At 43.3% G+C, this 12,177-nt stretch overlaps 1 protein-coding gene across 3 annotated transcripts in view; it reads left to right on the top strand.

Annotated features, from left to right (window-relative positions):
• Nucleotides 1–10,174, top strand: part of LOC139568517 (growth factor receptor-bound protein 2-like) — a 40,355-nt gene extending 30,181 nt beyond the window's left edge. For all 3 annotated transcript variants that reach the window (XM_071390392.1, XM_071390393.1, XM_071390391.1), the window contains 4 exons: nt 2,474–2,571; nt 6,578–6,700; nt 7,759–7,927; nt 9,455–10,174. In XM_071390392.1, coding sequence (XP_071246493.1) covers nt 2,474–2,571; nt 6,578–6,700; nt 7,759–7,927; nt 9,455–9,649 — 585 coding nt within the window. In that variant the 3' untranslated portion in view covers nt 9,650–10,174. The remainder of the gene's footprint in view (nt 1–2,473; nt 2,572–6,577; nt 6,701–7,758; nt 7,928–9,454) is intronic.
• Nucleotides 10,175–12,177: the final 2,003 nt, after the last annotated feature.

Below are 12,177 nucleotides of genomic sequence, written 5' to 3'. Positions count from 1 at the left end.
AATCCAATTCATGTTCTATCAACCGGAATCCTCTTCCATCCAACCCTAAAACCCATTTAACTCCACAGTTTTTGGTCGTTGTCTCAGAGAGCTCTCTGGCCCGGTTACATAGTGTTTGGTCGTTGTCTCAGAGAGCTCTCTGGCCCAGTTACATAGTGTTTGGTCGTTGTCTCAGAGAGCTCTCTGGCCCGGTTACAGAGTGTTTGGTCGTTGTCTCAGAGAGCTCTCTGGCCCGGTTACAGAGTGTTTGGTCGTTGTCTCAGAGAGCTCTCTGGCCCGGTTACAGAGTGTTTGGTCGTTGTCTCAGAGAGCTCTCTGGCCCGGTTACAGAGTGTTTGGTCGTTGTCTCAGAGAGCTCTCTGGCCCGGTTACATAGTGTTTGGTCGTTGTCTCAGAGAGCTCTCTGGCCCGGTTACAGAGTGTTTGGTCGTTGTCTCAGAGAGCTCTCTGGCCCGGTTACATAGTGTTTGGTCGTTGTCTCAGAGAGCTCTCTGGCCCGGTTACAGAGTGTTTGTTTGTGTCAGCCGTCGATGCTGATGGATCTGTGGCCGGAGTGGTTGTGACAGATGGTCTCTCTGTGGGGACAGGAGGGGGTCTGGTGGTGTAATGGCAGTCTGGTCAGGTCCCACTGTCGAGCCTCAACCTGACCGTGATCATCTGGACTGACCCGGACTAGGACACATGGGTGCAGGGATGGGGGCAGTCTGTCTGGAATATCCTTTCACCTTGCTAGGCTTTGTGAATGGACATATGGGAGGTTAGGGGGGAAATGTGTACGGTATAGAGGTCAACCGATTAATCAGAAGGGCCGATTTCAAGTTTCCATAACAATCGGAAATCGGTATTTCTGGACACCGTACACCGTATTTCTTTACACCTTTATTTAACTAGGCAAGTCAGTTGAGAACACGTTCTTATTTTCAATGACGGCCTAGGAACGGTGGGTTAACTGCCTTGTTCAGGGGCAGAACGACAGATTTTTACCTTGTCAGCTCGGGGATTCAATCTTGTAACCTTATGGTTAACTAGTCCAACGCTCTAACCACCTGCCTCTCATTGCACTCCACGAGGAGCCTGCCTGTTAAGCGAATGCAGTAAGAAGCCACGGTAAGTTGCTAGCTAGCATCGTTCGAGCCCAGGTAGGAGCGAGGAGAGGGACGGAAGCTGTACTGTTACACTGGCAATACTAAAGTGCCTATAAGAACATCCAATAGTCAAAGGTGTATGAAATACAAGTCGTATAAAGAGAAATAGTCCTATAATTCCTATAATAACTACAACCTAAAACTTCTTACCTGGGAATATTGAAGACTCATGTTAAAAGGAACCACCAGCTTTCATATGTTCTCATGTTCTGAGCAAGGAACTTAAACGTTAGCTTTCTTACATGGCACATATTGCACTTTTACTTTCTTATCCAACACTTTGTTTTTGCATTATTTAAACCAAATTGAACATGTTTCATTATTTATTTGAGGCTAAATTGATTTGATTGATGTATTATATTAAGTTAAAATAAGTGTTCATTCAGTATTGTTGTAATTGTCATTATTACAAATAAAAATATTTAAAAATCGGCCGATTTAATCGGTATCGGCCTTTTTTGGTCCTCCAATAATCGGTATCGGCGTTGAAAAATCATAATCGGTCAACCTCTAGTACGGTACATGGCAGTTATGGGATGAATGGTGTATTTTAAGCAGTATTCTCCTACATTGCAATGTTCTGCTTTTCGTCTGGGAGCATATGGGGGAAATGCACTGTGGACAGAACTTTAGGGACACCTTCCCGGTATTGAGTTGCAAAACCCTTTTGCCCTCGGAACAGCTTCAATTTGTCACGCCATGGACTCTACAAGGTGTCGAAAGCCTTCCACAGGGATGCTGGCCCATGTTGACTCCAATGCTTTCCACAGTTGTCAAGTTGGCTGGATGTCCTTTGGGTGGTGGACCATTCTTGATACACACGGGAAACCGTTGAGTGTGATAAACCCAGCAGCGTTGCAATTCTTGACACGCTCAATCCGGTGCACCTGGCACCTACTACCATACCCTGTTCAGTGGAACTTTTGTCTTACACAATTCATGTCTTAAGGCTTAAAAATCCTTCTTTAACCTGTCTCCTCCCCTTCATTTACACTGCTTTTGAAATGGATTTAACAAGTGACCTCAATCAGGGGTCATAGACTGACCAGGTGAATCCAGCTGAAAGCTATCATGGAAAGAGCAATTCCTAATGTTTTGTTCACTCAGTGTATGTACATGGCAATACATGAATATAGAGGATCTGCATGATATTTCCTTAAATATTTGTTGTTAGCTCATCCAATGGTTTCCACACCATTATGTTGGCTTTCATGTACCCACTCTGTCAGTGGGTTTTTATAGTGTGGTCTTAATGTTTGTCACGACCATGCTTATAACCATTTGTGACTCTTTAACCCAGCTCTCTTCCCTCTGTTTTGTGTCTTCAGGTCTTGAATGAAGAATGCGACCAGAACTGGTACAAGGCAGAGCTGAATGGGAAGGAAGGCTTCATCCCCAAGAACTACATAGAAATGAAGGGACACCCGTAAGTATGAGCCAGCCTTCGATACCAGTGTCCCTATCTGAGCCTGCCACAAGTCCACATGAAACTGGAGAGCCAAAATGGCGGCGTTCACCTCCCCCAAATTACCTCATGTTTAACCTGGAGCTCAAAATGGGGGTATCAAACGTGAGGTTCTAATGTTGGCTCCAGTACTAGTTTGTCAAATGTCTTTTTTCCAAAGGGCATTTATTTGTGCTAAATATCAGAAGAAAAGTAACTTTATAGATAGTTTTACTTCTCTAGTTCCCATGGTTAGAACCATTCAGAAGACACTGGAACCAGAGTCTAGCGAACTCCTGTGGCTAGGATAAATGCTCCTCTGGTCTGAAGATAAGGGGGATAAAGGTCTCCTCATGTTGCTGCTGTGGTCTGGAAGCTAGCCTGGAAGCGACCCTGCTTTCTAGATCTGATTTGTGGGTTATAGGCCTCTGAGTTCCATGTGGTCGCAGGGTTGTCGGTTTGGCAACTCAGAATCCCTCATGTGGCGTCGTCAGTCCTGATTCCAGAGTCTGTTTCTGCTGCGTCAGACCTATTAGGTTTTCCCCCACAATCGCCCTCTGGCCCAATATAGCCTCTGTAGATCTTTCTACATACCCTCTACTTAACATATAGTGCATTGGGAAAGTATTCAGACTCCTTGACTTTTTCCACATTTTGTTACATTACAGCCTTATTCTAAAATTGATTAAATCGTTTTTTTTCACTCACTCAATCTACACACAATACCCCATAATGAAAAACAAAAATCGTTTTTTAGAAATTTTGGCAAATGTATAGAGAAAATAATCTATCATAAGTATTCAGACCTTTTACTCAGTACTTTGTTGAAGCACCTTTTTGGCAGCGATTACAGCCTCGAGTCTTCTTGGGTATGACGCTACAAGCTTAGCACACCTGTATTTGGGGAGTTTCTTCCATTCTTATCTGCAGATCCTCTCAAGCTCGGTCAGGTTGGATGGGGAGTGTCGCTGCACAGCTGATTGATGGAGTGCTGCAGAGATGGTTGTCCTTCTGGAAGGTTCTCCCATCTCCACAGAGGAATTCTAGAGCTCTGTCAGTGACCATCGGATTCTTGGTCACCTCCCTGACCAAGGCCCTTCTCCCCCAATTGCTCAGTTTGGCTGGATGGCCAGCTCTAGGAAGAGTCTTGGTGGTTCCAAACTTCTTCCATTTAAGAATAATGGAGGCCACTGTGTTGTTGGGGACCTTCAATGCTGCAGACATTTTTTGGTACCCTTCCCAAGATCTGTGCCTCGACACAATCCTGTCTCTGAGCATTACGGACAATTCCTTTGACTTCATGGCTTGGTTTTTGCTCTGACATGCACTGTCAACTTATATAGACAGGTGTGTCTTTTCAAAATCATGTCCAATCAATTTAATTTACCACAGGTGGACTCTAATCATGTTGTAGAAACATCTCAAGGATGATCAATGGAAACAGGATGCACCTGAGCTCTATTTTGAGTCTCACAGCAAAGGGTCTTTATACTTATGTAAATAAGGTATTTCTGTTTTTTATTTTTAATACATTTGCAAAAACAAATGTTTACTATTTTCGGTTTGTCATTATGGGATAATGTGTGTAGATTGATGAGGAAAAAATATAATTTAATCAATTTTAGAATAAGGCTGCAATGTAACAAAATGTGGAAAAGGTGAATGGGTCTGAATACTTTCCGAATGCACTGTAGACCCTATTGTTTCAATATGGGGCACTGTTTTTAACATGCTATATTTTGTAAAGAATATGACTTCAGCTGAGCAACAGGGCTTTTGTGTAACTGTCAGATAGGAGATGGATTGTACCGTAACTGTCCTACATTTGCCCTTTCTACATAAACTTAAAGGTCACTAAATGGATCCTATTCTGAGGTATCCACTAAATAGAGATGGATTGTACTTTATATTCTACAGACACACACAGTAGCAAAGAGGGGCTTTGTCCTGTATAGTTGTCAGCTGTGTGAGAACGCCTTCCCCACCACCGCCACCTGCTCTCAGGGCTGTGAGGGCTCTCACACCGCAACCAATCAGATACAGAGAGCCCTATTATAGCAGTCAGGAAGAGACTGTCCATTAGCCTTAAGGGTCCTATGACTGATTGGTCAGCTGGGCCTAAATACAGGAGGGAGGGAATCACCTGCTCGATAGAGGAGCAGCTGGTGGAGGAGGGTCCAGGATAGCAGGCAGGCAGGTGGGGCTGGATATGAAAAAAAACAGTACTCACTTCACTATTGGGCTGGCCTTGGCCTGGTTACATCCACCATGGTTGCTGTTACCATGCTGGAAAGGATCATGTGAGGAGAAGATAGCCAAGTCACAACAGTATGGTTTGATTCAGCTCGATAGTGTGTAAAGGGCTTTGACTCCCTTATGGAAGCCTGGTAGCCGTGGATGTCAGTGTGACCACATCAAAGAGCAGCACTCCACCGCAAAGCAGGAAGGACCAGGATAATAGGAGGATATCCACATTATCTCTCTACACACAGTGTTACTGTTACCTCAGGGTGTTACCTCAGGGAGATCAGAGCACTGGATGAGGGGGTTGGAGTTATGTCATCCCTAAGCTTGTTTGCGTGTGAACACCAGGCACAAAGAATAGCATTGCTAAATGCTAAAGGCTTGTGGGTTGAAACCAATGGCCCAGAGGTCAATGTGTGTGTACACATGTAATGGACTGATAACTTGTTCTACTCGTATCTGTCATCTTTACCCAGCAGGCAAAATTAGCCGGTGGGTATGTGACTATCGGCTTGTGACACTGTTTGAGGACTCTGCCCTGATGATGATACTGTATGTGAAACCTGGCTGGATTATCATTCCCTCATGAGGAATAGCTGGTGTTGATCAAGTCCTCTGGCTTTGTCATGTTGTCTGAGCTCACAAACGAACAAGCTAAGCGGCTTAGCGCTAGCACTCACCTGCACTGACATGATCTACTGCTATGGCTATTGGCTAAGCAGAGGGTATGCTATCGCTAAAATAAGCTACAGTATATGGTAAGGCTAAGCTATATGGCTAAATTAAGCTATATAGATAAAGCTCAGGGTGTGTATGCTTTCACTGGAGATAGAGGCACACATTGTGTGTTGCAACACCTTTGTTGGCACATTGTGACATAACACCTTTATCTAGACAGTAAAATTCCACACCTGCCGAGTCACAGAAGGAAAGGGAGGTCCCACACACCATCACACACTACCCCCATGCGCAAACGCGCACACACACTGATAGCCAAGTCACAACAGTATGGAGTATCCGTGGGGGTTGGTGACTGACCGCTGGTATTGGGCACCAGTCAGAGCCAGAGGAGTAGGTAGCAGGTGCGGTTGGCATGGCAGCACACAGAGTTGTCATTGTCTCGGCCCAAGGCTCCACCAGTTCTTTTTTTTTTTTTTTTTATCAGACCAGGAACCTCCCTGTAATTACAACCTACTAGGACAAATGCAAAAAGACCAAATTAAATGGCCCACCGGTGCTCACTTACTGCATTGATTTCATTCTATTTGGCATGCACAATAGATGTGATATTCTGATTTTGACATCATTGTTTAGTAGTGTTATTGGTCGCTATGCACTTCACTCACTCCTCCCCCACAGACACAACAACCACTACAACTGTCAATAACAGGGGTCAGGTTTGAGGTCAAGCTCTGCTTAAGGCCATGTTTCCATGACATTGAGTCACGCCTATGACCCTACGGTTTGAGGTTACTCAAAAGGGTAGCTAGTTAGCGTTGACCGTCACAACCACACCACAATCAAATTCTGATAAGTGCTGCTTTTCCTACAAATGAAGAAGGGAAAAACCACTCAGCTTGGTAGGGCTGGTTGAAACAATGTCATTTCAACCAGTTTTGCCAGCACTATTTTTTTTCTTCTTAATTTACAGTAAAACAGCACTTGTCACTGTTACTTACAACTTGTTTTTATATCATTTTTAATGAGTTATTAAAGTGTTTTGTTCTGATTTGTTGTGTCCCAGGTGGTTCTATGGTAAGATCCCCCGGGCGAAGGCAGAGGAGATGCTGAACAAACAGAGACACGATGGGGCCTTCCTCATCCGAGAGTCGGAGAGCGCGCCGGGAGACTTCTCCCTCTCTGTCAAGTATGTCACACGCACGCACACTCAGTTTTATTTAATTTCAGTTCAATCATTGTATAACTCATCGACCGATCATATCCGTTTTCCCTTTTTTATTACTTAAAAAAATTCACTGTTCTCCAATATCAGTCCTTCGTTTATTTTATTTTTCTAACTCTGCTAAGTGCTTTCTTTCTCAAGCACAGCTCCCATCTTGGTTTGCGAGGGTGGCGTCTAGCCAGCTTGACCTGGGAAGTGCTGACTGTTCTAAGTCAGTGACTGGCCACCGTGTTCCCGCTCTAGTCTTTATGTAAAGTCGCTGTGCAGATCTACAGATCCATATCAAGTTAATTGGCTGTGTCATCTCTGACTCACCTGGGGCTAACCAACAGTTATCTGCTACTAAAGCACTTTGGTCTCTGTCAGATAGCTCCGGTGTGGGCGCTGCTGCCTGTTATCAAAGCTTTGCAAGCTGGCACTTTCCCTAGTCCCAGGCTGTGTCTGCAGTAAGTAAGTGTGTGTGTGTGTGTGAGAAATGGAACCTTATTCCCTTTGTCCAGGCCAAAAGTTGTACACTCTATAGAGAATAGGGTGCCATTGTGGACACAGACTCCAGTTCAGCACTTACAGCAGGTGATAGAATATTATTCTTGTCGCTACTGCTACGTTTGCACTGTCCTAGTATCACAGCTGTGTACCAAACAACTGTCCCTGTCTAATGCAATCTAATGAAGTATATCTTCTGTGGCAAAATCCCAAACTCATGGTATCACACGGGGAGAAGGAAACTGGGCCATCTGGGCTTAAATCATTCATGAAAGCACTGACACAGATGGTTATGAAACGATTACCCACGTGATGTAGACTTAACAGTGTTTTGACTGCTGTTCTCAGATGGTTACCACGGTAAATGTCATCACTCACTTTCTGTTTTATTCTATACTTATCTCCCCCTTCTCTTCCTCCTCCGCCACAGGTTTGGTCATCACTGATCTGAAACGGTTGGACTGATGGAAGTAGTAGGATGGTCACCTTGTTTAAACTTAACCAATCACTTCTAGATCTATGCTACCTCTCCACAGGTTTGGTAATGACGTGCAGCACTTCAAGGTCCTGCGTGATGGGGCTGGGAAGTACTTCCTGTGGGTGGTCAAGTTCAACTCTCTCAACTCCCTGGTGGACTACCACCGTTCCACCTCTGTGTCCCGCAACCAGCCCATCTTCCTCAGGGACATCGAGCAGGTCCCACAGGTGAAGAGGGACACACACACACAGGGACACACACACAGGGGACCCTCATCGATCATATCCGTTTTCCCTTTTTTATTACTTTCGAAAAGCCGCTTTACTCCTAAATCACTCCTCCCTTTACCTTATCAGTAACCACAAATGTTCTGTTTATTCTGTCCTTATCTCCCTCTTCTGCTTCTTCATCTTTTTCCTCTTCTACTTCTTCTCATCCTCGTCCTTCTCCCCAATACACACACACAAATACATGTACGTACACACACACACGTACAGCGCCTTCAGAAAGTACTCACACCCGTTGACTTATTCCACATTTTGTTGTTAGAGCCTGAATTAAAAAGTGTATTCATTTGTTTTAAATCCTCACCCGTCTACACACAATACCCCATCTTGACAAAGCGAAAACATGTTTTTAGAAATGTTTGCAAATGTGTTCAAAATGAAGTGCAGAAATATCTCATTTACATAGGTATTCACACCCCTGAGTCAATACTTTGTAGAAGCACTTTTGGCAGCGATTACAGCTGTGAGTCTTTCTGGGTAAGTCTCTAAAGAGCTTTCCACACCTGGATTGTGCAACATTTGCCAATTATAATTTTTTTTAAATTTCAAGATCTTGGTGGTGGTTGGTCATTGCTAGACAACCATTTTCAGGTTTTGTCATAGATTTTCAAGTAGATTTAAGTAAAAACTTTATTGGCCAATCTTCCAATAGATACCCTTTGCGAGGCATAGGAAAACCTCCCCGGTCTTGGTGGTTGTATCTCGGTTTGAAATTCACTACTTGACTGAGGGACCTAGTCCTAAAACAAAACACTATTATTGCACCCAGAGTGAGTACATGTGACTTGTTAAGCAAATGTTTACTCCTGGACTTATTTAGGCTTGCCATAACAAAGAGGTTGAATACTTATTGACTCGAGACATTTTAGCTTTTCATTTTTGAAATTAATTTGTAAAAATGTCCAAAAACACAATTCCATTTTAACAGTATGGGGTAAAAACCTCTCAATTCAATGTATTTTAAATTCAGGCTGTAACACAATGTGGAAAAAGTCAAGGGATGTGAATACTTTCTGAAGGTAATGTATGTACACACAGCGCTGCACATCATACGGAATACCAGGGAAATCCTCATCTCTGACAATCGTTTAATGAGATTGCATCACGTAATCTAAGGAATCATGCAAAAACACAGCTTAGCCGATTACCAGTGTACTACAGTTCACTAAGCAATTTTGCAGACATAGCTTAATTCACTATGGTGTCCATGTTGGTTATGAGACAAATATACAAGTAGAAGTACAATCCAATTGGTAGTTGGAAAACAGGGTCATGTTCATTAGGCACCAAACTGACTTTAACAGAGGGTCTACTACACAGACCAATACGAAACACTAATTTCCTATTCCATTGCAAAGCGTTTTAAAACATGTTGCGTGCCCTAATGAACACGATCCAGGACTGTGTCTTGGCTAACCTGCCCGACTTCCCTCATCACGTATTCTAACCCATGTGTTTCTCCTCTAGTCTCTCCAGCATTCGACGTACGTGCAGGCGCTGTTTGACTTTGACCCTCAGGAGGACGGCGAGCTGGGCTTCCGACGCGGCGACTTCATCCAGGTCCTGGACAACTCCGACCCCAACTGGTGGAAAGGGGCTTGCCACGGCCAGACGGGCATGTTCCCGCGCAACTACGTCACGCCAGTCAACCAAAGCATGTGATCATGTCACATCCGTCAACCAAAACATTTGACTGGCTAAATGAATAATGACATGGCCCCCCTCGTCCCCCATTGGCACATTTACACCCCCTCAGAACTTTGAGGGACACTTAAGAAACACACACCTAAATGAGGAATGGGAAGTGGAGCAAAATCCCTGCAAAGACAGAGCGAGAGGCAGATTTCATTACTCAGACTCTACAGTTGACTCTGTGGATTCTTTGATGCAATGAGGGAGACACACGGAACAGAGAAGCATTGCAAAGGAACCTAAGTTGACGTAAAAAAAAAAAACACAAGGGATCCGGCTATAGCTCGACTCCGGCTACGGCCTCCCTTCTTATACGTTCTTTGTTTTCTTTCTTTATGCATGACATCACCATTCTATGTTTCAGTCTATTAGACAAAGACAATGAAGAAGATGTCAGAGACCAAAGACTCTAGTCTAGTGTGTTATTCATATCAACTGGAGAGAAAATCTATTGTTATCGATGTGTATGTATATCTATAAATATTTGTAGTTTGAGCCTGTTTTAGTCTGTTTTTCTTTCCATTAATTTACTTGATTTCTTCCCTATTTGTAGGCCTACATATTGTCGTTTTCTAGGATCATATTCATTTGGTACCAAATGGAAGGAAACCGATCCAAACAGGGAGGAACTACCTGAACTGAATAAGAAACACTAATTTTAGTTTTTCGTAGCAAAACGTTTTGTTACGTTTTGAAACTGTGTGCACTAATTAATATGACCCAGATCATGCACAGAGTCTCTGAGACAAGAAGCTAAATGGTTTTCATGTGATCGGGAGTTATTCAATATAGGAATAATATTTAAGATGGAAATCTAATTTGGAGAAGGATTTCTACTTTGTTCTGGTATGAAAGCAGAAGCGCGGCTATCAGCTGGAACAATTTGTGTCCTTTTTTTACCCGTTTAGACATGTAGGCGCTTTCTGCATTCGTAAATGTAGCCATCTTTTCTCAATAAAATCAGAGACAATGGTATAGAGTTTTATGTCCACCCGCAATCAATAGACTTAATTGATGATGGGGCTGATTCAATATGACCTAAATGTAGCTAAATTGGGTTGTACGGGTTCTTTATGGAGATTGCTAGTGGTTGACTGGGTTGAAACGGCAGTATATCCTTATAATCATTAGTTCTATGAAAGAAGGTATTGAATAGTGTACAGATGAGCGCGCTACACTCACTGATTTCACCCTGCGTTTGTGGAAGTTGGGTAGTGCCTTTTCCATCTCTGGTGTTTGTCTCTCCAGGTTGACCAATGAGCGCTTTTTAAGCAGCAGATCGCAGAGATATGGTGACCAATACATTGTCTCCATTCTCCACACATGCCGGCATTGGTTAGGGGATACCTTATGGAAACCCCAGTCTGAATCTCTAAACCCATCTCAGCTTCGCAGTCTCTTGTCTCACTTTCAAGTATGATAATACGATGAAAGAGAAACATAATGCTTTGTGCCAGAGGGTATTGTTATGTAGTGTTTCCCTTGAGAAATTACTAAATGGTTTGATGTAAATGTGCAGTGTGGTTCTATGTTTTCAACAGAATGACATGCATATGACAAAGTCTTGTTTTGTCTGATTATGGGACGTATCAAAAGGGCTTTTGGAATTCTATGAGATTAGATGCGAACACATTATCTGCCGGTTTGGTTGTGTCTAAAGGGGGACATTTTTGACAGCGGGCGAAAAGAAGCCACAGAAAAGGTAGCTTAGCATTTCCTGAAAGAGGGGACATAAAGTGCTTGATCTGGGCAACATCTTCAGTATTTATCCTTCAGTCAGTGTCTGCTTGTGGCGGAGGCAGAATGGAATCCTCCATCTTGATAAAAAGATTAAAGGACCAATGATGCTGACAAACTGACTAGATCAGGATGACAAGCGCAACGGGTGAGTCATTTACCTATTGCTGTCCACAACTCTCTACTTTGGACCTTTTGAGAATCTTGAAGAGGACCTCAAATGCAAGGAATTCCATATTATCTCTCCTTCACTCTGCTTGTTATTCCCTATCTACACTCTTTGATTTGAAAAAGATACTCGAATATGCTTTATGGCTTCTTGAAGTAAAATGGCTGAAATACACAGAGGCAGGTCTGGAGGGAATATGCAGGGAGTGGACCATGCAAGTTTTCAAAGTTATTTCTAGCCTGCAATGAACTGCAATGAGCCATTCCAATGAACTGATACTCCGAATGACTTGCAGGTGTTTGAGAATGCAAGGGCACGAGAAACCTTGCTTACGTGGTTTCTCAATGAACTGTAGCCTGGCTGTGTCACCTTGCTGTTGTTTCAAGCCATCCTCCCCCCATTCAAAGTTCAGTATGTCACACTGTAAAAAAAATTAAAATAAACAAGTGACGTGTGTGTATTTTCTGTACGAGACAAGTATTTACTTCTTCAGGTGTGTCTGTATTCTCAGCCAATCATATGACATGTATGACCCTGAAGTTTTCCTGACCATCTGATCTGGAGTATTTCCAAGTCATGTCACGTGTTCAGG

The sequence above is a fragment of the Salvelinus alpinus genome, chromosome 2, assembly GCF_045679555.1.
Source record: "Salvelinus alpinus chromosome 2, SLU_Salpinus.1, whole genome shotgun sequence".
NCBI lineage: Eukaryota > Metazoa > Chordata > Actinopteri > Salmoniformes > Salmonidae > Salvelinus > Salvelinus alpinus.
The sequence above is the reverse complement of the archived record's forward strand: the minus strand, read 5'-3'. Positions and strand labels throughout refer to the sequence as shown.